Source organism: Oratosquilla oratoria, chromosome 12, assembly GCF_046742065.1.
Source record: "Oratosquilla oratoria isolate Oo_2021 chromosome 12, ASM4674206v1, whole genome shotgun sequence".
NCBI lineage: Eukaryota > Metazoa > Arthropoda > Malacostraca > Stomatopoda > Squillidae > Oratosquilla > Oratosquilla oratoria.
In genome coordinates this window covers 6,534,908-6,562,774 of record NC_134788.1, presented here as the reverse complement: position 1 = coordinate 6,562,774, position 27,867 = coordinate 6,534,908, and the positions used below count along the sequence as shown (strand labels likewise).

The 27,867-nt window shown below is 39.9% G+C and overlaps 1 protein-coding gene across 5 annotated transcripts in view; it reads left to right on the top strand.

The window, feature by feature from the left end:
- The first annotated feature begins 572 nt into the window (after nucleotides 1-572).
- Nucleotides 573-27,867, top strand: part of eIF3j (eukaryotic translation initiation factor 3 subunit j) — a 61,114-nt gene continuing 33,819 nt past the window's right edge. The window contains exons 1-5 of one of the 5 annotated variants that reach the window (XM_076194192.1): nucleotides 579-709; nucleotides 814-899; nucleotides 12,616-12,744; nucleotides 24,229-24,397; nucleotides 26,160-26,222. In XM_076194192.1, coding sequence (XP_076050307.1) covers nucleotides 616-709; nucleotides 814-899; nucleotides 12,616-12,744; nucleotides 24,229-24,397; nucleotides 26,160-26,222 — 541 coding nt within the window. In that variant the 5' untranslated portion in view covers nucleotides 579-615. Of the gene's footprint in view, nucleotides 710-813; nucleotides 900-12,615; nucleotides 12,745-24,228; nucleotides 24,398-26,159; nucleotides 26,223-27,867 lie in introns of all 5 variants that reach the window. The other 4 variants (XM_076194191.1, XM_076194196.1, XM_076194194.1 and 1 more) reach the window with 4 other exon arrangements.

Sequence of the window (27,867 nt, the reverse complement as noted above, 5' to 3'; positions counted from 1 at the left end):
TAAACAGACTATAACACAATAGAATAAGTAAATCAACATGTGAAATATGATACAATGTTCAACGGCGGTACGAGATTGTCCACAAGGATTGAAGCAGGAAAACCAGTCAATATCAACCAACTACACCCCCATATGGGCCCACCTTTGACTAACTAAACGAACAAGAGGTAAAGCAGTAGTGTGATATTGTTCAAAAATATAGAAACGCCGATAAACAATATATCATAACTATAGTAATTTTCTCTCGTGACATAGTATTTATCCTTTTACTAAATATTTTATTCACTTTTGTAGCACTCCTGCCAGAAAATAGTTAAACTAAGATATACAATCACTTTCGAGTTATCTTTGTATTCAATGGAAAACTATTGCTTTCATATCTAGTGAGTTGAAGATAATCACCCTCTATTTTTCCCTCCAAAAGTTAAACTGCTGAGATTAATGTTCTCTCTTCCGCTAAAATTCAGTTTAATTATTTTTCTATGGATAAAAGTTGCCTTTAGTTTAATTTCCTAGCTTGCATTATTCGTGTATGTAATATGGTAAAATTAAGCATGATTTTTTTTTAAATCACAAATACAAAGTTAGCCAAGTTATTTGTGTAAAAGCGGAATAATGGTGTTGAGATGGTATTCAAGAGTTGTAGTAGGTGGCGATACGCAAAGCAGTGTGGGTAAGCACAGAGTCAACATGTCGGACGTGGAATGGGGTATGTACACATGTGATGAAATTATGAACCATGTGGTATTATGACTGTCATGATATTCTGTCATTGCATCACTACGGTTTAGCTACAATGCCTTGTAATTACAGATGAGGAAGATTTCGAACCCAGGGTAGTAGTAGCCCCCAAATTGACAGACAAGTGGGCGGGTGAAGATGAAGAGGATGATGTGAAAGTAAGGATATTAATATAGTTATTTGACCGAGATTTGCTTTAATTTATCATTAAGATTTATAGGAATTGGCTCTAGGAATGCGAGCAGTAAATTGATAACAATAAGTGCCACTGTTGCTATAGTTAAAGAATACGCAAAAAAAAGTAAATATATCTGGTTGTGTTATTTATGCATGTGAAATAATACAGAAGATGGAAAGTAGAAGCGGGAAATATTGTTATGAGTGTAAATGCATTTTCCGAACGTTTTCTAATTGTCATAAGAACTTTGATACTTGCACAGATAAATTATTTACATGAACCATCTGGTATGAATCATCTCATATTTATCGTTGTCACCAGGTAAACTGCCGAATCTAATAGAATGTGACTTGTGCATAATTGAATCTGTCAAAACTTTTTCGAAACTAGGTTAAAGTATTTTATTAGTTTGTATGTCTTTGGTTTTAATTTTAGAAGAATACAAGGGTTCTAGATGTTGCACTTTCTATCATTCCCACTTTGACCCATGTTGTAATGTTTTTGCTTAGAAGCTGAAAGTGACTATTGTTTAGTGTTCATTTCAAGTGTAATTGAGACCCAATTTTAAGGTATCATTCATGAGACATTTATGATCATTTTTTAGTGGACGTTGTCTCCCAAACTTAAAACGGGTAATCATGTGGAAAAGGGTCACATGAGCTATTTGAGCCTTGGTACTGATTATACTGTTCAGCTTCTGTGCACATTTGCTGTTTAGGGTATTTGTCAAAATGATGAATGAAATAGTCTGGTGTAGCCAAAGTGAACTAGTAAATACACTGTTTTGGATGGTAATCAAAATTACAAATTAATTGCATTTTTATACAAGATAAGATTTTTCTGATTGAATAATTTTTTGTAAAAAAGTTGGACTTGTCATTTGGTCAAATAAAAAAAAAATCATAAAACACCAAAATGTTTGATCAAACATTTTGGTGTTTTATGATTTTTTGTTTTATTTGACCAAATGACAAGAATCTTGTCATCGGAGTTTAATGGGTTAAGGACATATCACATATGGTAGGTAGATCAGAGCAGCACATGCTAGTGTTGTCATTTATAAAATGTCAAGAATATGAAATGTCTCATGGCATTGTTTTTGCCTACCCCTTCTACACGAAGGGAAAGGAAATATGGGAGCAGAGAGCTTATAGTTCTAAAAGATGATAGTTTGGCAACTTGAATGAGGAAATTGTTTCTAGAAAAATCCAGGCTTGCACAATTTTTTCTAGGGAAAATTGTAGGATCACACGAACAGATGTTTAGCATGAGCGTTGTTTTATAGCTCCTAACCTAATGTAACCATTCCATAGAAGAAACGGATCTTTCAAATGCAAAAAAAATCATGAAATGAAAAATATGTTTGCATGATATTGGAATAGAACCTTTCGCTAACCATCTTAGATGGTTTCATAAGATACTGGAGCACAATCGCCACAGAAGCAATCCCAAAAATGTCGACATACTGAAATTGGTTGTGGAAGTAATTGTTCGGTATTACTCCAGAAGTGCACACCTAAGCAATATGTCGGTAGAAAACTAGATTTTAATTTTGTAAGTTCAAATACATCAATAGCAAAAATCAATAACAAAAAACCTTTGCTCAAAGCGATGTACTAGAGACAACTCTGACATCAGCAAGATACACCATGTTTGATTTTGTGGAAGACAAACTAACAGAATTCTAATAAATTGGTCTAGTCTAGTCTGACAACCTCTATGGATGATAAATGGATACACCATCTGAAGTTAGGTTAGGCAGGACCAATTTATTAGGTTAGATTGTCCTTGACAACAAAATGTAGTGTAAAAGCTTGCTGACACCTGAGTTGTCACTAGTGTATCACTTTTAGCAGCTTTTTGTTATTGATTTCCATCAATAAAAACATGTTACATTGATGTATGCACCAGAAAAATATTATGTCAGTCCTCGCTTCGCGCGAGGACTGACGTCATATTTTTCTGGTGTTTGATCAAACATTTTGGTGTTTTATGATTTTTTGTTTTATTTGACTAAATGACAAGAATCTTGTCATCGGAGTTTAATGGGCTTAATTGTTTACCATTTCTAAAAATAAATGGATAACTCAAAAGGAATGTTTATTTCCTCTCATTCTTTCTTCCTTGTGAGTTATCCGTTTATTTATAGAAATGCTAAACAATTAAATACATTGATGTGCAAAAAAATGACCAAGCAAAAATGGCATTGATTAACCACTTCAGTATGACTCAAATTCTGGTACACAGCATCAGCTGCTGTATATAATTTGCATCACACTACTCGCATTATAAAATATAAAGTCACTGCTGTATTACTTGTTCTCTTTTACTCTGAATAATAATAAGCACAGAAAATATGATCAAACCAGTTCACAGACTCCAGAAGCAACTCATTACAACAAGAAGAAAATATAATTAAGACACCGATGCCGACATCCTCACGTGCCCACTTGTGCCTCATAACGCCTACATCGGCATAGTCATACCAGAGTGGTAAAGAATGTAAAGTGATTTAAAATTATGCTTGTATAAAAAAAAAATATGCCATATAGATCAAACCTAAATAATTATCTAACTGCTCAAATTTTTTAGATGGTGTTTGGTCCAGAAGTGCTTGAACCGGTTCAATTGAAGTTAAAGGATTTTCTTCAACCAAACATTCACTGTACATATCTCGATTTGAAGATATTATGTCACTCAAATCACTGCTTGAAGCCGATTCAAATAAATGTTGCTCAGTCTCGTTGTTTTCAATAGTTCTAAGTATTGTTGAGTTATTCATTATTAGTGTCCAACAGTTCACTCACAATGAGTCTTTTTCCAGTTTTCCATCACACTTTTCAATAAGCACATCAGTCTCTTTTCTAAGATTGATTGTTATGTACTTTTTATAATTTTTAGTAGGATCTTGGCAGTATTTCAAGTGCCGAACCATTGTATTTTGCTGGAAAGGCCTAATAGCCAAGATGTAGGTATCACCGAGTAATTTCTATAAATTTGTAAATAAAAAATATACAAAAAGATGACACATTTTAGAATACAGTTATAGACTTTATTTTAATTCTTGATATTCTATGAGGCTCATTAGAAAACCATAACAACCAACCCCACACACTTCTGGCTAAACCTGTACCAACTTTTGTAGATCTAAACTACAACTATCCGTGATGATTCTGTACAAGTAACATGTTGCAAAAATCACCAGATTGTTCAGGAGTCTTATGGAATGACAAACAATTTGTAAATTGTATTCACTTACAAGTTAATTACATGAACATTACCAAGGTAAACAACCTTTATATGGCTGTCAATAATAGCCTAGAGGGGTGAGGTGGGGGGTGAGGGAGTATATACGAGAAATAAATTGATGCAGCCCTAAGGGATTTCTCCCTGTCTTTTCTGTATAAGGGGACAGAGAAGGGGGGGTCGCCAATTTAATGAAGCAGCCATACTGTGGATGTGCTGTGTCTTGCAAAGAGATTTCTCCCAGTCTTCTCTTTTTCTACACAAGGGGACAAAGGGGGGCCCACCAATTAAATGAAGCAGCCTTGCTGTGTATGTGCTGTCTTACTACACTTCTCCTGACCCAGTGCAGTGGGCACGATGCAAGGCTAACCTGTCATCCAGGAGAAGTCGAGATAAGAGGGGGGTGAATGGGAGTGGAATATATTGGGATGGAATGGGTGGAAGTGGATTTTATGCCTGTTTTGCTACCTTGTAAGGGGGAAGTAGCTATTTGTACATGTATGTATGTATATATATGTGTGTGTGTATATGCAGTCACTTGATATCTGGGATGATGCTTCCATTCTGTTGATATTGAACCAGTGTTATTTAATGTTTTGTGTATACTGTGCTCAGTTATTTTTGTCAGATTATCTGCATATGAGAGAACCTTGGTGTTAAGTTCTGGTTGTGGAATTGGGAGACCGTTCATGAAGATATTGAACAATCATGGTGATAGTATTACACTGAGGACTCCACTGTATAGTGTTCCTGCCATGAAATTAGTCATGTTGTTATGAATGTCTTTCCCAATGATCTTAATGGGTAGTGCTTTGGGACCTGCCAAAAGCCTTGTTTATATGGGAATCATAACTATTTTCGGGAGTCATTTTTATCAAGCCCTTCCACCACTAAGTGTGATGTTTGTGAGAGTATGGCCCTCCTTTAATCTACACTGGTTAGGGGAGGTTGGCTGTTTGGAGTAGAGTCCTTGTGCTACCAGCCTTTGCATTAGTTTGGATATCATGGAGGATGGTGCTAATACATTGACTGTTTGCAGCTAGAAGCTTTTGCCTATGTTTTTGTGGGTCCAGTTGTGGCCAGACCGTATGTTGTGACTTTTCCTTTACAATTACATTTAGTTCTGAAGAGAATGTGCGTATTTTGATGTATGATTATACTCATGATTTACCCAGATCAGAACTAGTTTGGCAGAGTCTTAGGTAGCATAGTTATTATTATTATTATTATTTTTTTTTTTTCTTCTTTTTCTTCTTTTTCTTGAATTGATTGGGCAAGGCAGATTAAGGTTTCAGTGGTAAATTTCTGTCAGATTGGTGTGGCAGAAATTTTTAGAAGTTTGAAGAGTGCATAGTTTCTGTCAAAACCATAGATTAGCACCCATGTTGGATAAGTATTTGTCAGAAATATGTGATTTTTCAGAAATTCCAGATAGTATTTTACAAAACCTGCCCCAGTCCAACCAAGATTGAAAATGAGTAAATTTTAATTGAGAGTAAAATTTGAATTAATCAAGTCCAGCTAAATTTGTTTATGAAAAAAAAATCACTAGTTCCTTGATTCATTGAAAATGAATGGAAATTTAATGCTGTTTCATTTAAGGTTACTTTTTTGAGTATACTACAAATTAATCTACAAAAGAATTTACACATTAATTTACAGTAACCCTGTGATGCTCAATGGGTTTGATGTTCATGATATTTTCATTGTGGTAATCAGTTGCCCCAGGTCTTTTGCAGAAGACTCGTAACTCCCAGTAAACCAGCAAGGAAAAGTATTGTGTATGATTAGGATGAGGCAGTGTAATGTGAGGTGATCACCTGTATCTGGTGGTTGCATCTTGGGTAGGTTGTTTCTGTATCTATTCTATGTTGGGAATTGAACTGAATGCAATTGTCCAAGTATGGTTCTTGCTTCACCTGGGAATAATTTTTGTGTGGGGCTAATGTCTGTTTGAAAATCCATGTGAACAAGTTGCATAAACACGGCAAAGGGAACATGTACTGGAAGTGAAGCATTTATTCCTGATGTTTCGTCTATTGACTTTCTCAAAGGAATGAGCATACTGGATACGTGGAGAGTTTATATACATGCGTTGCGGCTCAAGGGGGTATACGAGCATAGAACGTTGTGTTCTGATAGGCCCGCTGAGACATCCAGTCGTGAAGTGCCAAATCCTCAGCGGGCATAGCACCTCACGATTGTCTGTCTCAGTGGGCTAATCGGAATATGGTGTTCTACACTTGTATACCCCCTTGAGCCACCAAGCGAGTATAAACTCTGCATGTTCCAGTATGCTCATTCCTTTGTGAGAAAATCAATAGATGAACCATAAGGAATAAATGCTTCATTTCCAATCTGGAGGGAATTGGGTAGTCAGCTGTTGAGTGCCCATTTTCTGATCCAAGTGTGTGTGTTTTTGTATGGATGTGTTGTGGAGTTTCTTGTAGATGTTTTAAGTAGTCTACTGCTGGTTTAGGCATTTGTTGCATTCAGTTGGTTGCATTTGTTTTTTTCTTGGTGTTCGCTGTCAGATCCTTGATGTGTGGACTAAAAGTGGTGTATATCAAAAGTAAGGCCTAGAACTTTGGGGTTGTTTTCCAGTGGTTATTTTATGTTAGTGTGGTTCTTTCTTCTCTTTGGGGACTTTTCTGTGGGTTTGATGTCTAGGGATTTTTTTTGGGTATCAAGTTTGGTCCGTCTTGGATAGCTTGTTTAGTGAAATGAGTGGGAGAGTTTTTGTGAGGATATATTGTGTGGTGCAGGTGGAAGGTTGATATGAGTAGTAAACTCATGGTTTTTTTTCATATTCAGGGTTGTAGTTGTCAGGAAATAGATTTAATTTGGAAGTGGGTAGAAACAACTTCGTCAACCGTGTAGTTAATGAATGGAATAAACTTGCTGTAGAGGCAGTCCAATGTAGTTCAGTTCGAAGCTTTAATTTGTTTAGATAAACACCGAAGCAAGATGCTGTAATGCCTACCATTTATTTTATATTATTTGTTCATTTGTTTGTTATTATATGTCTGTTTATCTTTGCTTGATTTTCAATTACTATTATTTAGTATTTTCCTGTTTGTTTATTATTTAACTATAGCCATGCATTTATTTTTGTTTATTATTTATGTAGTTATAATTTTATTTGTTTATATATTTATCATAATTTTTTAGCATCAGACCTAGTTAGGGACCAAAAGGTTTCCCATAGGCATGCTCCTTCTCTGTAATCTTGTTGTGTGCCTCTTTTTTCATGGGATGTTGTATTGGGAGGATTTTAGTTCCTGCCTGTAGATGTCTTGTTAGGGTGGTTTTGGTGTATCCTGTTATTACTCTGAGTGCTTCATATTTATAATGTTCATGACTGGTTTGTTTCTCTTGCTATTGTTTATCAATGTTACTAAAATCCATCACAAGCATGGACTTTGGACAACAGAAAGAAAATAATACTCTTCAAATGATTCACAAGAATCGCCCCTAAATATGCTTCCACAGCATGATTCCCAATTATAATTGGGGTTACATATTTAAAGTTACATATTTAAAGTTCAACCTCTCATTACTGGCACATAAATGAAAGCATGCCACTCAATTTGGCTGTACACACAAATGGCAGACCAAAGACAAAATAGAATACAAGAACAACTCTTCATTTTAAACATATTAAATTCTGGTAACCACCCAACCAATCTTCTCAACATAACCAGAAAATAGATTCCTCTGGCGTAAGTGTGTTCACCTGCCTTCCAAACACACACAACAGGGAAACCATACATTATCTCCAGTAGGACAACTTCTTAACCCATTAAACTCTGATGACAAAATTCTTGTCATTTGGTCAAATAAAACAAAAAATCATAAAACGCCAAAATGTTTGATCAAACATTTTGGTGTTTTATGATTTTTTGTTTTATTTGACCAAATGACAAGAATCTTGTCATCGGAGTTTAATGGGTTAAGAAGGATTACCGTAGAATTTGAAGGGAAAATAAAACCCACATACAAGAAAATGTTCGTGCACCAAAGCTGAGTAACCCAAGGAAAATTACCAGGTAAGTGGCAATGCAATATCATTACAAACATTTCTTCAAAACAAGTTTCAAACCCACAACTCCAGAAGATATGTAAATAATCAGATAAAGAAATCAAGTTTGAAATGTTCTATACCTTGATCCCATGTTCAAAGATTCTTAGTGGAAAAGGCAATAAAAAAAAATACTTCTATGCAGAACTCTCAGATAAGATTTCTAATCTCAATTCAAAATGCCTCTCTCCAAACTCGATAGCCTTGGCTAATATCTTCAACTACTGGTTGTACCACAAAATTGGTTTCCAACAATCAGGAACACATAAACTCCATACAAACTATAAAAGTAGAACATTGAGAATAACAGGATCCATCAAGTCCACCCAAATAGACATACACACAGAACATGCATAAGAATGAAGGAGACTGCCTTTGATCCACTTGATTACCTCTATTAGATCACCTCACACTCTGCGTCTTTCCAGAGAGTGTAATTTAATGTGCCTAACCTACTCTTCGTAAGGCAAATTTCCGAGTCCATGTATCATTTTGGTCATTCTTCTCTGTATTGATTCTAGTGAATTTATGTCCATTCTATAGGACGGAGACCAAAACTGTACCACATAGTCAAAGATGGGTCCAACTATCACTAGAGTTTGATAATTACCTCTGAACCTCTATTTGTTACCATCCTAGCAATGAAACCTAATGCTCTGTTAGCTTTATTCCTGGCACTAATGCACTGTTTCCTGGAAACCAAAATCCTCCCTATAGAAAGTCACATGAAAATGATAGGTACAGTTATGTGTAAGCTCTCCACCCAACTCTTCTCTCATTACATTACTCAAGTACAACAAACTGAAACCAACAGAAATTTACACCAACTGCTTACTGCTCAAACAGGCACAACAACTATATGCACTACACAACACATCCATACAAAATCACATTGACACTGAAGTTAAACAAGAACCACTAGCATAAGTGCATACAAGTCCTCATCCAGTACCTAAACATTAACAGACAAATGAATTACCCCATATGCAACTATCAAAATGAATACACTGAACATCACATCTTCCATTGACCGATTCTAGCCATACCCAGACAACACAATGTTTCTTCCTTGAGTGACATACAGACCAATTCAGTGGCTGGCTGTTGCCTGGGAGCCATTGATCTATAAGAAACCCATAGGGCACTATGTTGATAGGCTGGATTAGATCTATATTAGATCTTGTCATATTTATTTTATATGTAGTAATTGTGAAAGACTAGTAAAAGAGGTATGGAAGGTAGATGTGGAGGGAGTGAACATGAGGGGGCATCCTAGGATGAGATGGATGGGTGGGGTGAAGGGGGCTTTAGGGAAGAGGGGAATGTCTGTTGAGGAAGGACGGGAGAGGACAGAAGACGGGTGAATGGAGAATGGTTGTATATGGATGATGATGTGATGCATGAGGTGGAATAGGTGGGGGGATGGGGGGTGAGGTAGTATGTGTGAGAACAATTTGACGCAGCCTGAAGAGATTTCTCCCAGTCTTCTCCTTTTCTGCATGGGGGGATGGAGAGGGTGGTTGCCGATTTAATGAAACTGCCTTGCTGTGGATGTGCAGTGTCTTGCGACACTGCCTCTGACCCAGGGCAGTGGACAAGGTGCAGGGATGACCTGTCATCCAGGAGGTGCTAAGATATGAGGGAGGGTGGAGGAAGGTGGAGTGTATTTAGGGATGGAATGGGTGGGAATGGTTTTATGCCTTTTTCTTTTTGGCTACTTCCCTTGTAAGGGGGAAAAAGCCTTGGTATATGTATGTATGTATGTATGTAGTAATTGTGAAATGAAGTAAATTTCTTTATTTTACAGTTATCAATTGTTGTGTCTTGCTGCATGGTTTCTGACCCAGGGCACTGGGCAGATACGGAGATGACCTGTCATCCATGAGGAATTAAGATGAGAGGGTGGTGGAATGGGTGGAAGTGTGCACTTGCATTTTGACTTGGGTAACCCCTTCCATACGGTGCCGCATACGTAGGCGGCATGAGGAGCAAGTGGATACGCGAGGCTGCCATATCGGCATCTTGATTATATTTATTGTAGTTGCCCCTGTGTAATGACATACTCTCTAAACTGTCTTCATCACATTTTCTATGGTTATCAAAATTCACGGGTGAAAGAGAGAACGATCGATATAAGCGGTGACTATATTTTATGATGCGAGTATTATTACGACACATCGTACGTCTGGTAGCTAATGCTGCCCGCGAGATTTTGGCCCGTACTGAAGAGGTTAAGTAATTGTGGAAGTTTTGATCTCGCCATGGTCATGACTCCATGGTGTATCAGCATATCTATAATTTATTTGTCAGGCAGACAAGCATGGATGGCCCCTGGCCCAATATATGAAAGATCTCCATTAAGAGGTGCAGCCTTTACGGGGTCGATACTTGGTCTCCAGTCTGAGCCCTAGATCTTGTTTAACTTGAGCTGTACTTCCTATACTTTTTTACTCATGAAAGGCTGGCAACTGCTCTCCACTTCCTACCACTTTTGGCCAATGACAGGAATGGTCCCACACTAATATGTGGACAGTGCTCCAAAGTTTCTTCCTGTTGAGATCTGTGGCAGATTGTGAGGACCATTGCTAGTCACTGTGGGGCTGCAAGTTTTCCACTGGAAACTTGAGGCAACATTTAATTGATCAGAGGATCTGGATTGGTTATGAGTGGAGCCCGGAGTGGGGAGTGATTTCCAATTTAAAAAAATGTAAGTTATTAGAAATGGGTGTAAGAATAGGTATTGCTCTGGAATAGGAAAAAGTTGTTTCATTACTTTGACAAAGACACAATGAAATAGATTATTGACTATGAAGCCATTCAATTAAGAGATATTGTGTTGTTTGGGTAGGACTAGGGGGAAGTGTAAGATTATATGTTTAGTGTTTTCTGTGTGATTGTTGTATTGGGGGCAGTTGGTTTCTGTGGGTAGGCCTGTTCTGTGTTGGCATTGCCCTTTTGCTGGGTTTCGACCCTAATGGGGTAGTGCTAATGTAGTTCTTATTTCTCTTGGAATTAATTTTTCTGTGGGGTTGATGTCTAGGAGAGTTTGATGGTCAGTTTGAGTGCATGTGGAGGAATTCCACACAATGCATCTACATAAAAACACATTCACACTTGTAAGTGTGAATGTGTTTTTATGTGGATGTATGAAATTAAGTCGAGGGTTTTTGTAAATACTATGCATAGCCATTGTAAATGGTACATACATATACCAAAGGCTTTTTTCCCCTTATAAGGGAGGTAGCTAAAAAAAACAAAGGCATAAAAACCACTCCCACCCAAATTGTAAATGGTAGTGGCCCTTAACTTTAACCCATTCAACTCCGATGACAAGATGTCTTGTCATTTGGTCAAATAAAACAAAAAATCATAATAAAACAACAAAATGTTTGATGATCAAACAGCACCAGAAAAATATGACGTCGTCAGTCCTCCTCGAAGAGGAGGACTGACGACGTCATATTTTTCTGGTGCTGTTTGATCATCAAACATTTTGTTGTTTTATTATGATTTTTTGTTTTATTTGACCAAATGACAAGACATCTTGTCATCGGAGTTGAATGGGTTAATAGAAATATCCATTTAGTTAGTGAAAGTATTGCCCCAGATCTTTTACAGGAGACCCATAAATTACTCAAGGAAGAAGTATTGTGATCTTGACTGGATATGGTTAGGATAGGACATTGTAATGTGTTCTTTGTCCACTTTGTGATGGTTGCCATTGTGGTAGTTTGTTTCTGTGCCCTGTCCTGTTCTATGTTAGTATCATTTTAGTGCCAGATGGTGACTTGAACATTGTCATGCAAGGTATCTATAACTGCCTTAGGAGTGTGATCCGATAAAGATTTTCTGCAAGGGTATCGACAACCCTTTGATAGCCTCAATTCCAACAGGAATTAGTTCACAGAGAGGCTGACACTTGGCCCTTGGGCGAGACCCAGAAACTTGTCTTTTGTCCATCTTCTCACATGATGAGGGATGACAACCAGTTTTTACTTTCCTCCTTCCTTTAAATGCCAGTGATGTAGAAATAGTCCCATAGATACGCAACTGTGGGACTTTCAGTATAGTTCAGTATTCACCATGGTTTCTAGGTGCTGTGGACCTCCAGGGTTCCAGTCTTTGAAAGAGCACTTATTGTTTTCAGTTGGAAGAAATATTTGAGGTAAATATGAAATTTAAATTGAACGTGAGATTGGCCTTTCATATCAGCATTGCTATGCAGACTTAATGTACTTGTACAAAAAAAAAATATTTTCTAAGATATGTTTACTTTTCAATGTGTCCATTTGTTTAGTATTTTGTATTTTTAATAGTTTTGAACAAACCAGTTTTGTAGCTAGTTTCATGGTATTTTATTGCGTTCTAGGATAACTGGGATGATGAAGAAGAAGAAGGAGGCGGCGGCGGCGATGAAAACAAGACAGGCAACAACAATATGCCAGCCCCCTTAAAAAAGAAGAAGAAAAAATTTTCGGAGATTATAGCTGCAAAAGAGGTATTTGATGGTGATGCTGATTGTAACAGTAATGAGTGCATTTTATCCACAGGATGTGTATAATTAACCTCTTCAGTACGAGTCCAATATTAGCGTGCCTGTTTTACGATGATGCCTTGCAATAGCGCATTACAAAATATGAAGTTACTGCTGTTATACTCGTCCTCTTTCACCACGAATTAATAACATCACAGAAAATGTGATCAAGCCTGTTTATAGAATACGGGGGTCACTTGGCTACTACAAAATAAATATAATCAGGAAGCCGACGCTAGCATCCTTGTATGCCCCACTCGCAGCTCGTGGTGCATACATAGGTGTCATTGTATTCAAGAGGTTAACCCATTAAACTCCGATGACAAGATGTCTTGTCATTTGGTCAAATAAAACAAAAAATCATAAAACACCAAAATGTTTGATCAAACAGCACCAGAAAAATATGACGTCAGTCCTCGCTTCGCTCGTGAGCAAAGGGAGGACTGACGTCATATTTTTCTGGTGCTGTTTGATCAAACATTTTGGTGTTTTATGATTTTTTGTTTTATTTGACCAAATGACAAGACATCTTGTCATCGGAGTTTAATGGGTTAAGATAAGGTTCATAGGTTTGTATTTCGACTACAGTTGGGCCTCTCATTAACGAGCACATAAAACTTCTTTCCTATCCTTTGTGGCACTTGTATGAAATTTGATGGCATATTGTTTTAGTTTGTCCTTAGACTTACAAATGTCACTGTTTGCTTTTTCACACCATCTTCACAAATGCAGGAGACAGAAATATCAAATCTAACTTCTTAATGAGCTCAAATTTCTGGCCAATACCAAGATCACACTTTCCTTTACTGCTAGATTTATCATTGGCATAATGACGACACTGGGCAGAAAAATAGTGAAATTCACCAAATCATTCTCACCCCCCCCCCCAAATATATATATATATATATATAACACTCACACCATGGCCAATTACTGAACAATTGCCGAAGTCATGGACTCGGTTCACAACACCAGGGATTACTTTCACACCAGACATTGTGGCTAATTGATTATGTATCCAGACCAGGAAATTTTGTCAATCGCACCTGGTATCTCTTAATGCAGTGTCCATAGATGAGAGGTTCAACTGTATACACCTCCAAGCATGACATGAAGTTGTAAAACTAACCAGGATTGACTTAGTATTGTCAGTAAGTATAGTATTTGAAGAAAGAAAATAAATAGATAAAGTCCATGAAAATTTTAGTGTATTAACCCATTAAACTCCGATGACAAGATTCTTGTCATTTGGTCAAATAAAACAAAAAAATCATAAAACACCAAAATGTTTGATCAAACATTTTGGTGTTTTATGATTTTTTGTTTTATTTGACCAAATGACAAGAATCTTGTCATCGGAGTTTAATGGTTTAAAAAAGACATTGTCGACCAATGAAGTCCTGCAAAGCTTATCATCTTTGAGTTGCCATGAACATTGTATGGCACATGGCTCATGTTTTGGCAACTGTCAACAGAATTCATAGCTACCTTGACCTTGTGTATAGGCAACATTATATTGTAACCATATGTTCTTTGCTTTCTAATGGTAATTAGTAATGTTCACTGCAGTAAAAGCTGATGCCTTTGTATGGTGACGGCATATTCATTGAGTGGTTTATATCAATCAATATGTTGAACCAGTTCTCTTTGGCTAAGAACCACAACTTTCAGGAAAAAAGCTATGGCCACCAGTTTATCCCATAAGTCATGTACTGAAGGGCTTTGTTTTATTGTCTTGAGGGAGTGAAGGACAAAATAATGTGGAGTGATGTCCTCCTTGTGGTGGTTGCATCTTGGACAACTGGGAGACTGTATTGGTTCTCATTCAGTTGTTGGTTAGTTTAACTCTTTTTCAATCTTTTTTTATGACTACCTAGACCTTGTTTGGTCGTTCATTGGAGGGAGGTAGAAAAGAACCCAGCCAATGTGTTCCTATGCATGTCGGAGAAGGCAGCTATATGGGATGAAGTAAGAGGACTGTGCTATTTTCCTAATATGAAATAAGTTACCTCAAGTTTCATACATACATACATACATATACCAAGGCTTTTTCCCCCTTCCAAGGGAGGTAGCCAAAAAGGGAAAGGCATAAAAACACTCCCACCCATTTCATCCCTAAATACCCTCCACACCCCTCCCACCCTTCCTCTCATCTGAGCACCTCCTGGATGACGGGTCATCCCTGCACCCTGCCCACCGCCCTGGGTCAGAAGCAGTGTCGCAAGACACAGCACATCCACAGCAAGGCCGCTTCATTTAATCGGCGACCCCCCCCCCCTCTCCGTCCCCCTTTGCATATAAGGCGAGGACGGGGAGAAATCCCTTCGGGCTGCGTCAAAATTTACTCACACATACTACCCCACCCCCCCGCCCATTCCTCCTCATGCAGTCACAACATCATCCATATACAACCATTCTCCACTCACCTCTGTCTTCCGTCCTCTCCCTTCCTTCCTCAACAGACATTCCCCTCTTCCCCAAAGCCCCCTTCACCCCATCCATCCACCTCATCCTAGGACGTCCCCTCATGTTCACTCCCTCCACATCTGCCTTCCATACCTCTTTTACTAGTCTTTCTTCACTCATTCTTTCCATGTGTCCAAACCATCCTAATATTCTTTCATCAACCCTATCTCCCAAATCCTTTTTTACCCCTGTTCTCCTCCTCACCTCCTCATTTCTCACTCTATCCAGCCTAGTAACCCCCACCATACTTCTCAGACACCTCATCTCAAACACATTCAAACTCCTTCTCTCTTCTTCTCTTATGTTCCACGTTTCTGCCCCATACAGTGCTGTTGGCACAATCACTCCTTCATACAGTCTCCTAAGAAGAAAACCCAGACCTCCCCACTACTGGTGGCAACAATCCCCAAGCCCTACCTTAGAGCTTTCTGGGAAGATAGTTTGGACCGCTTTTTGTATTGTTTTGATGTGGGACTGTTACTATATTACAAGCTTTAAGAAGTAGGACAAGAGCAGTCACCAATTAACTCTCCGTGTGTGAAAGGGTGCGAGAAATGCAAATAATGGGGCCAGTCAAGAGACTGTTTAGCCCCTTAGGGCTGTATCTACTGATAGAGGTAAAGGGATTGACAGGTTTTAAAAGTTGGTCGTTCCATTGTCCATCTCAAAAGAACAGAAACAGACACCCATCATTGGTTCCCTCTTTTACAAAAGGCCAAGGCATAAGAGGGGAATGTCTGTTGAGGAAGGACAGGAGAGGACAAGATAAGGGTGAATGGAGAATGGTTGTGTATGGACGATGCATGATGGGGAGTGGGTGGGGGATGGGGGGTGAGAGAGTGTGTCTAAAATGAATTTACGCAGCTCGAAAGGATTTTTCCCCGTCTTCTCCTTTTCTGCATGGGGGGACAGAGAGGGGGGTCACCAGTTTAATGAAGTGGCCTTGCTGTGAATGTGCTGTGTCATGCAACACTGCTTCTGACCCAGGGCAGTGGACAAGATGCAGGGATGACCCGTCATCCAGGAGGTGCCAAAATAAGAGGGAAGGGAGTGGAGTGTATTGGGGATGGAATGGGTGGGAGTGGTTTTTGTTTTTTGTTTTTGTTTTTTTTCCTCCTCCCTCGTAAGGGAGGAAAAGCCTTTGGTATACATATGTATATAAGAGGGTCTGGGAGGACTACTTCAACCAAAACTCTAGTAATTGGGTCATGGAATGTGCATGGATGTGGTATAGAAGAAAGCAAAAAGAGAAGAGATTGATCGTATGTTGTAGGAAAAAAGATGGATGTGTTAGCATTGAGTGAAATAAAATTGAACAGGAAAGACAAGTTTATGAGAGCATAGCAGGTTGGGTGGAAAGTAGCAAAAAACTAAGGGAAGGAGTGACATTGTAAGTGTTAAGAGAACTAAATGCATGGAGTGGAAATTGATTAGGCAATCAATCCACTGGCCCCAGGTCTCACTTGGAGGAGATCCATGGCTTTCAGATAACCAGAAGTCTCCACCAGACTGGACCATAGATCTCAAAAAAAAAAAAAAAAAAAACATTAATGTTTGGGAATAGCTCATGTAGGGCAGTTTAACCCATTAAACTCCGATGACAAGATTCTTGTCATTTGGTCAAATAAAACAAAAAATCATAAAACACCAAAATGTTTGATCAAACACCAGAAAAATATGACGTTAGTCCTCGCTTCGTGCGAAGCGAGGACTGACGTAATATTTTTCTGGTGTTTGATCAAACATTTTGGTGTTTTATGATTTTTTGTTTTATTTGACCAAATGACAAGAATCTTGTCATTGGAGTTTAATGGGTTAAGATGAGTGCAGTGTCTTTGTGTAATGGTTGCATCTGTGCTGCCAATTTTCATGGCCAGGCCTAATCTCTGCTGCGATTGTCTTAGGATGGTGTTCTGAATGAGAGCATGCTAGTGTGATTCTTACTTCTCTTGAGATGGATTTTTCTGTGGTGGTACCAAGGGTAGGAGGCTGTTGGAGTAGGTTTGTGGTCAGTGAGATTTTGTGGTCTGGGTGTGAATCTATTTTCTATATTTTATGAGGTGAAGGCAGTTGTTAAGATGAGAACGGGTAAGGAACCTGGGTTGGATGGGTGTCATGCAGAATGTCTTTAAAAAAGGAGCCACAGTGATGGTGAAGTTATTCAATGTTTGTTTAAGAGAGGGTAGAGTGCCAGAGGAGTGCCTGTTTAGTTCCATTTTACAAGGGAAAAGGGGACAAGTGTGAGTGTAGTTTCAGAGGGATCAGCTTTCTAAGTGTAGATGGGAAGGTTTATGGGAGATTCTTGATTGAGAGGATTAGGAGAGGAACAGAGGGAGTAATAGCTTGTAGCATGATCAGAGGAGGGATTGAGGAAGTTAGTGACAGAGTTTGGGAAGCTGTGTGAAAGAAGGAAGTTGAAGATAAATGTGTGTATATGTAAGGTGATGAGATGTATAAGGGGAGAAAGTGGCAGCAGGCTGGAAGTGAGTATTAAGGGAGAGAGACTATAGAAAGTGGATAGTTTTAGATATTTGGGTGCGAATGTGGTGGGAAAGGGAGGAGTGGAGGTAGAATATAGATTGAGAGAGGTGAGTAAATGCCTTGGGAGATTAAAAAAGTGTAATGAGAAATAGACATTTGGGAATGGATGCCAAGAGGAGATTGTACATGCAGTGCCGCCCTTGAGGTGTGGCAAGGGGCACTATCCTGCTGAAGGATCTTGCACCCAGTTTTCACAAAACACTCCTAAATTCTCCTGCATAAGGTTAATATGGCACTCAGAGTTGAGTCTGGCCCTTGGGGAGTATTACAAGGTTCCCAAACTACCATAGCTAAGGGTGCCCCACACCATAAGATAGGGCGGGTGCTACACATTCGTCACCGTCAAGCATGGATCACGTGCTGACACTAGGAGACTTCCACATATGTGAATGACATGGATAAAAATGTGGAATGTTACATGAGCTGCTTTGCAGATGATCCAAATTGCTGAGGAAAGTGAGTACTGAAAAGGATTGTGAATCGGTGTAGAGAGGTCTGAGCAAGGTTTGGAAATGAGTCAGAAGTGGGAAGTGGACTTCAACATCAAGAAATGTAGCATAATGGAATTTGGAAAAAGTGAAAAAGAATATCAGGACAATATAAAATCGGCACAAAGGACATGTCTCCTGATAAACAGATAAACAAAATTGTCGGAGAATCCTACAACTTGCTAAGATCAATAAAGGTGGCTTTTACCTACTTGGACAAAGAAATGGTGAAGAAAATACTAGTCACACTGATAAGGCCTAGACTGGAGTATGCTGTGACACTATGGTCACCCAGTACCAAAAAGAATATAAAGAAAATTGAAAGAATCCAGAGAGCAACTACAAAGATAGCCCCAACACTTTCAAAACTGTCATATGAGGAGAGATTGTCAAAACTGAAATTACTGACTCTGGAACAAAGAAGAGAAAGAGGGGACTTGCTAATGATCTATAGAATCATGAAAGGCATGGAAGTCCTTGATAGAGAGACTTACTAAATTGGGATAAGAGAATTACAAGGGGACATGAAAAGAAACTCGAGGACAGTCATTGAAGAGACCTTAAAAAAAAAAATGCTTTCCTCACAGAGTGGTAAATGTCTGGAACAAACTGGATGAAACAAAAGTGTGTGCAAAAACTATACATGAATTTAAGAGGAAATTAGACATTGTGAGATACGAAGACGGGACACCACGAGCATAGCTCCCCTTCCTGTAAGATGCAACTAGGTAAAATACACCTTCGTTCCCCTGCCCTCACTTATACAAAAGGTCGCTTCATTAGTCTAAATGACTTTATGCCACTGAACAAGGTCCCAGTCTTTATGATCCTTGGCAAATTGGACACTGCGGCACCTTGATTTTGCAATGATGAGGGGCTTCACACATGCTTTCACTTTCAAGTAATTTAACTGCTTCTGAATATTTTCCTGAATTGTCCTGATGGAGACATCACCGAGAAGCTTAGGGTTTTTCCTTCAATTCCTTTGTAGTTGTAGAAGGGTTAACCACTTCGGTACGGGACTAAAATCTCGCGGGCAGCAGCTAATGCCAGCCGTATGACGTGTCGTAATAATACTCGCATCATAAAATATAGTCACCGCTTACATCGATCGTTCTCTCTTTCACCCGCGAATTTTGAAAACCACAGAGAATGGGATTCAGGGCGCATTTGGGAGAATGTAAAAACACAGGGGCGACTACAATAAATATAATCAAGACGCCGATATGGCAGCGTCACGAATCCACTTGCTCCTCATGACGCCTACGTGTGCGGCACCGTATGGAAGGGGTTAAGGTCCAACTGATGTTTTACAAGTCTTAACGCCTTCGGGGAAACCTTCAGGGCCTTGCCCTCGGCATTTTTGTGGTGGGGCACCGTATCAACCCCCCTCCGCCCGTGTGCCATTTTGTTAGGAGTTGGGACACAGTACACTCAGTCACACATGTTGCCATGGAAAGAATGAGTGAAGAAAGATAAGTAAAAGGGGTGTGGAAGGCAGAGATAGGAGTGATGTGAGGGGCCAACGGAGGATGAGATGGATGGATGGGGTAAAAAGGACATTGGGAAAGAGGGGAATGTCTGTTGAGGAAGGAAGGGAGAAGACAGGAGATTGGGGTGGAGAATGGTTGTGTATGGAGGATGCTATGATGAATGAAAGAGAGTGGGTGTGGGATGGGGGGGTGAGGGAGTATGTGTGAAAAATAAATTTACACAGCCCAAAGGGTTTTCTCCCCATCTTCATTTCTGCATGAGGGGATGAAGAGTCGGGGGATCCACTGATTTAATGAAGCAGCCTTGCTGTGGATGTGCTGTGTCTTGTTACATTGCCTCTGACCTAGGGCAGTGGGCAAGATGCAGGGATGACCCATCATCCATGAGGAGTCAAAATAAAAGAGAGGGAAGGGGTAAGTGGGAGTGTAGTATGTAGGGGATGGAATGGGTAGGAGTGGATTTTATGCTTTTGTGTTTGGCTACCTCCCTTGTAAGGGGGATAAAGCTGTTGGTGTATATGTATGAATGTTTATACGAGTATTTTAGGGAGTTGCTAAATGTAGAGTAGGATAGGGAGGGAACAGCGTTTGCATTTTGAGGTCCTAAGAAAACAAGTGATGGATAAGGAAAATGGGGAAAAATAAGAAATTAGGTGAAAGCAGTTATTAAAATTATGAGAGCAGACAAGGCGCCTGAGTTAGATGGGTGTCATGTAGTGTGTCTGAAAAGGTATAGTGATGGACTGGATGGTGAGGTTGTTTAATGTTTGTCCAAAAGAGGGTAGAGTGCTGGAGGAGTACCTGTATAGTTCTGCTTTACAAGGAAAAAGGGGACAAGTGTTTGTAGTAGTTTGAGGGATCAATTTGTTGAGTGTAGTTGGGAAGGTTTATGGGAGGGTTTTGATTGAAGGTTAGGAGGGGAACAGAGGGAGTAATTGGTGATGAACAGTGTTGGTTTAGGACAGGTAGGAGTTGCATGGATCAATATTTTGTAAGATATGTAAGAGAGCTTAAGCAAAGGTAAGGATGCTTTTTGTGCCTTTATGGATTTGTAAAATGCTAATGACAGTAGACAGGAAGGCACTGTGGGAGGTTTTGTAGATGAGTAGGATAAGAGGAAAGCTGTTAATGGCAGTTATGAGTTTTTATGAGAGTAATAGAACCTATGTTAAAATTAGAAATGGAGAGAGTGAATAGTTTGAGGTAATGGGAGGGCTCCAACAGGAATGTGTCATGTTGCCATGGTTGTTCAATATGTACATGGATGGGGTGGTGTAGGATGTAATGGGCATGGGATTGGAGATGGTTAAAGAAAAATGGGAGGTGAGCCAGTTGTTGCTTGCTGACAACATTGTGCTAGTGGCAGGATCAGAGGAGGGATTAAGAAAGTGATGGAATTTGGGAAGGTTTGCAAGAAGAGGAAGTTGAAGGATGTGGGTAAAACGAAGGTGATGAGATGTACAAGGGGATAGGATGGCAGCCGTTTGGGAGTCAATATTAAAGGAGATAGGCTGGAGGAAGTGGATAGCTTCAGGTATTTGGGGTCACATGTGGTGGGAAAGAGAGTAGAGGTAGATTGTAGATTGAGAGAAGCAGGTAAGTGCCTTTGGGATTAAAAAGTGTTATGAGGAATAGAGATTTGGGAATGGATGCTAAGAGGATATTTTATGAAGGGGCGATTGTGCCAATAGCACTATGTAGGGCAGACATGGAACATAAGAGAGGGAGAGTTCAACCTTTTCAATAAGAGTCAAATATTCGCCCACTCATTAGCTGCCTAATATACAATGATGCATCACAATACATGTATTATAACATATAAAGTTATAGCTGTTATGCTTGTTCTTTCTCCCATAATGTTTGTAACCACCGAAAAAGTGATCACTCGGCTACAGCTACAAAATAAATATAATTAGGAAGCCGACACTGACATCCTTATATACTCACTCACACCTTGTGACGTCCACATAGGCGTTGTTGTATCCAAGGGTGTTTGAGATGAAATGTCAGAGAAGTATGGTAGGGGTTACAAGGTTTGATAGAGTGAGGAATGAGGAGGAGAGTGGAGGGTTAAAAAGAGTTGGGATATAGGGTTAATGAAAGAGTATTGGGATGGTTTGGACACATGGAAAGAATGAGTAAAGAAAGAGAAGTAAAAGAAATGTAGAAGACAATAGTTGATGGAGTGTACATGAGGGGATGACCAAGGATGAGATGGATGGATTTGGTAAAAGGGGCATTGAGCAAGAGAGATATGTCTGTTAAGGAAGGGAGAAGGCAGAAGATAGGGTTGAATAGAGAATGGCTGTGTATAGATGATACTGTAATGCATGGAAGGGAGTGGGCAGAGGATAGGGGGCGGCAGTTAGGGACTTGTTATGTATGAATGATAATTTGATGCAGACCAGAGGGATTTCCCCCTTCTTCAGTGTCACTGCATGAGAGGACGGAGAAGGGGGTTGCTGATTAAATGAAGTGGCCTTGCTGTGGATGTGCTATGTCTTGCTGTATTGCTTCTAACCCAAGGTGTGTAAGATGCAGGGATGACCTGTCATCCATGAGAAGCCAAAATGAAAGGGTGGAATGGGTGGGAGTGGAAATGCCTTTTGACTTTGGCTACCTCCCTTGTAAAGGGGGGAAAGCCCCTTGGTGTATGTATGCATGAATGTTCCTTTGTATACGAGTTGTACCTTCTCAAGTTACCTCTTAACCCATTAAACTCCGATGACAAGATTCTTGTCATTTGGTCAAATAAAACAAAAAATCATAAAACACCAAAATGTTTGATCAAACACCAGAAAAATATGACGTCAGTCCTCGCTTCGTGAAGCGAGGACTGACGTCATATTTTTCTGGTGTTTGATCAAACATTTTGGTGTTTTATGATTTTTTGTTTTATTTGACCAAATGACAAGAATCTTGTCATCAAAGTTTAATGGGTTAACATCCTTGAGGAGCCAAGATGAGAAGGAAACGAGGGTGGTCTATGGGAGTGGGTGTGTGCCTTTGATTTTGCTACCTCCCTTATAAGGGAGAAGCTCTTGGTATATAGAAAGACAAGATAGATGATCTGGTCACCTCTTTTGAGAAGTGCTCTGAGGGGAGGTTTTGTGTGGTTTCCCCTTGTTTGTGGTTGAGCCAGATTGGGTGAGTGGGTTAGGGTGTTGTTACTTGCAGCGAAGGTTGAGGGGATGGCGGTTCAAATCCTGCCACCAGCAAAGTTGAACCAAGGGCATAGTGGTTCATTAAATTCCACGCTACAAAGTCCTCTGTAAGGGGCACCGTCCTAGCCTTCTGATAGGGGGAGTTTGTGACGTTAAACCATATCGCATCGTATATCATGAGGTTTGTTGATTAGTAAGTAGTTGGAGTTGAGGAATGTAGCCATGGGGGGGTTGATGTATTGGGTAGTGTTCTAATATTTATGTGATGTGATATGGTTTAATGTCATGCACTCCCCCCTATCGGGAGGCTAGGATGGTGCCCCTCACAGAGGGCTTTGTAGCGTGGAATTTAATGAACCATGCCCTTGGTTCAACTTCGCCGGTGGCAGGATTCGAACCACACTCACCTTGACCTTCGCCGCAAATAATGATGCCCTAACCCACTCAGTTAGCAAGCTTCCAAATATTTATAATGCAAGTTTTTATTATTTGTTCAGAGTTATTGAGTGTTTTTGTTTGTTACCGGAAAAGGGTATGCTGTGGATTGAGTGAACGAAGGCGAAAGAGCATATGCTCAGGATGCAATTTTGACGCAGCCCGAAGGGATTTCTCCCTGTCTTCTCCTGTTATGCATGGGGGGACAGAGAGGGGGCGGTTGCCGATTTAATGAAATGACCTTGCTGTGGATGTGCTGTGACTTGCAACACTGCCTCTGACCCAGGGCAGTGGACAGGGTGCAGGGATGACCCGTCATCCAGGAGGTGCTAAGATAAGAGGGAGGGTGGAGGGGAGTGGAGTGTATTTAGGGATGGAATGGGTGGGAATGATTTTATGCCTTTTCCTTTTTTGGCTACCTCCCTTGAAAGGGAGAAAAGACCTTGGTATATATATATATATGTATGTATGTATGTTAAGAAAAAAGAGTGAAAGTGGCAAATGTGGTGAGGATGTCTTTATCGTTTAGCCAGCTCACTGTGTTTAATGGTATTAAGGTTGAAAAGGATGTGTAACCTTTCACCCACGTGTGGCGAAATGTGCCTCGGCTTTTCATGAGATACAGAAATAGGAGCCTCAGTCTGCTCACTCTGCCCCATATAGTTGCCTTCTATGACTTGTATAGGAATATGATAGTGCCATTCTTATTTAATCTAAAGGGTAAAAAGTTCAACTGTGAAATTAAAGGATATACTGCAAATTTTTCTCAGTAAACAAGAGGAGTAAACTTTAGACCTTGCAGGAAGCCTCACAAAATGGCACCAAGACCCAAGTCAATGCTCACTGAATTCATATCAACAGGCAAAAGAAGCAGAGGAGGCTGAGAAGAGGAGAAAAGAAATGGAGGAACGGGAGAAGTCCATGACTGCAGAAGGGAAACTAGCAGAAAAACTTAGGCTTCAAAAAATTCAAGAAGAGTCTGATCTCCAGCTGGCTTCGGAATTTATCGGAGGAGAGGGAGAAGAAGTTGGTAAGTAATGGGACAGATGTGTAATTATTGCCTCAAGTTTCTATGACTGAAAGCACACAGCCTTACGGTGGCTGGTAATGATTCTCCAGTCCTCCATAGATCTCTGAAAAGAAATGCTGTTGCTTGTGTTAGTTTGGTACAGCTTGTATTTCACTGGCATAAAGTAGTAGTAGGGTGAGGGGAACAGTCGTTTGTTTTCGACTATCCTTACCTGAAGAAGTGGAGGAAGATTACTGGCCCATAGGGCGGTACTTCCAGATGGACTGTTGAGGGTTAAGATGCGAGGCAGGACCACCAATTCATTAGTTCCGTGGCAGTATAATACTTGGATGGGAGTAAGCTCGAAATTGCAGTGGTACTCCATCCAGGTGTTTTATTGTAGGTAGAAATAGGGATTCACTTAGATATTTAGATTGTGCGTGTGTATATGTACACACACACACAAACACGTACACACACTAAACACATACATGTATGCATGCACACAATCAGTGTTTCTGAGGCTGTATTTGATTATTAGCCACAGGATTTCATTTGGATTGAAATTGGGCAATTACCAGGCCAATCCTTTACGTAATTCAAATGTTAATCTGTAGGTCCCACAAGGATGACTAGATGATTCACTTTTGTGTATTGTGGCATATGTAGGTCACTGGGGTTACTGGTATATGTGTCCCCAACTGCCTCCAGTTACTATGTCATTTTATCTGACCATAGTACACTCCCCAGGAGTCATGGTCCCATTTTTTTTTATAATCTTGGAATTTTTTTTTAGTTTTCTCTTTAAGATGATTATAAGAAGTTTTTCTTTTGTGCTTGGCAACCGAAATGCGGGTTGTCATATAAGCAATGGTGTACATAACGTAAGAACATGTGTCCAAACAACTGAGAGTTATTTTCTTTCAGCTTACATACTGTCAATCTAGGGTTCTCTCTCATTTGCCAAGAGGTAACTTCATGTGTACACGGACAAATCTATTCGGGCCTGGCAGACCTGAGGCATAGTGGGCGAGATGTCCTCTCCTTCAACGAATGCTGGACAAGCTTCTGACAAATGTGCACACAGTTTTGGCCAATGATCTCCTTACTTCAGTGATTTACTTACCCAGCAAAGTGATTGTAATCCTCGTCACATGACAAATGCCTTGAATAAGAGCATTAGTTCAGGAAACTTGTATGACCTTCACTATGCACACAAGTAAACCAATTATGCAAAAGAGCCCATTGATATTAGATGCAACCCCAGGAATGTGGAACTGTCCCACCTTTGGAGAGAAAAAAAAAAAAAAAACTTGAATATATGAATTCATGAATATGGAACCTGTGAATACCAGGGATCAGGCATGGATGAATTATTGTGTAGCATTTGGGCATACAATGCAGTAAATTAGGACCTGATCCCCAGGAAGTGTTAGGTTGTTGTTGAGTTACACTTTCATGGCAGCCCAAACCCCTCTCTTCAACAGTGGAAATCAGAGGTTCTGTATACCAGTGTTATAGTAGTGTCAGTACCTAAATGGTACAATCAAGCCAGTACAATGGTAACAGACCCCATTCATATGCACAGCCATTCCAGTGTGCTCAACACTCACATGCACTTTGTACCACCCAAACAACCTTACCAAGGTACAGAGGCTGTGTTCCCCCCCCAGGGGATAGTCCGACGGTCCTGCAGTGTACCCACAAGGCTGAACACTTTCAATTTCGTGTTACGCTAAGCCTAATGCCTCCATGCCAGTGTTTTCTCTGCTATCTTTTTCAGGAGAACATACCCCACCTCTGTCTCATGAAGAAACTCCGTCTCGTGTGCAGAGCAGTGTAGCTGGTCTGTATGATGTTGGAATTTGGTGTTTTAGGTTTAAGAAGTGTGATGTTCTTCCCTTTTTTTTATGGGTGCAGTTGCACACTCTGCATAGGTCTAGTCAGGTGTATGTGTGAATGCTTGGAGTCTTGGTTAAACATGTTAGAAATGTTTGATAAAGGGGAAAAGCTGTCTGTGTGTAGATTATTTTACATGACATGTATATATATAATTTTGTGTGTGTGTGTAGATATATATGTATATATGTACCCTTGGAAGGAGTGGAAAAAGACCAAGAAGATTGTGGAAGGTAGACGTAGGTAGAATGAACTTTAGACAGAATGTGGTGGATGGATGAGGTGAAAGGGGGCACTGCTCTCCATCCTAGTAAATACGAACATGGTAGACCATACATGACCTCCTTTCAGACCACTTTACAATAAATAGAACTAGAATGAAAAATACAACCTACAGGTAGAAGAACATTCATTACCACAAAAAGCAAATTAACTAAATTACACAGGATATATAGAACAACTTGGACCTTTGACATGGACAGGATCTGATCTGTGTTCTGTAAACAAGATTAACAGGAACCAGCTGTAAATAAGATAATAGGAACCACTTGGAAAACCAGTGAAAGATGTGTTCTAATAGACTGCAACCCCAAAGTGGTATGATACTGATATGGTTAAAGTCACAAACTCCTCCCATCGTAAGGGTAGGATGGTACCCCTTACAGAGGACTTTGTAGCCTGGAATTTAACCCATTCAACTCCGATGACAAGATGTCTTGTCATTTGGTCAAATAAAACAAAAAATCATAATAAAACAACAAAATGTTTGATGATCAAACAGCACCAGAAAAATATGACGTCGTCAGTCCTCCTCCTCGAAGAGGAGGACTGACGACGTCATATTTTTCTGGTGCTGTTTGATCATCAAACATTTTGTTGTTTTATTATGATTTTTTGTTTTATTTGACCAAATGACAAGACATCTTGTCATCGGAGTTGAATGGGTTAATGAACCATGCCCCTGGTTCAATTTCACCGGTGGCAGGATTTGAACTGCCAACCCCTTGACCTTCGCTGCAAGTAACAACGCCCTAACCTGCTTGGCCATCGAGTTTTCACAACCCCAAAGTTCACACGAAAAAAATCCAACTGAACAAGAAAAAGAATAACTTTAGCAATTAAACAAAGATGTTGGAAAACTGATGAATGACGAAAAAGGAAAGGGAAAAACAAATATAATGAATGGTAGAAGAACAAACAAATGAGAATAAGATAAGGTGTTGAGTAAAGAGAGGGCAAAGCAGAGTGGTGGTGAATGGACGAGGTAGTGATGCAGCCCTGTAATTTCTTGAGTGGATAAAAAGGCAAACCCCCCCCCCCTCTCTGTCCCCTCATCCAGGAAAGGAGAAGATGGGGAGAAATCCCTTCGGGCTGCGTCAAATTTTTTCTCATACATACTTCCTCACCCCCCATCCCCCACCCACTCCCCCATATGCATCACAGCCTCATCTATACACAATCCTTCTCCATTCACCCCTATCTTCTATCTGCTCCCATCCTTCCTCTACAGACATTCCTCTCTTTTGTAAAGCCCCTTTCACCCCATCCATCCATCTCAGGAGGTGCCAAGATAGGAGGGAGGGAGGAGGGTG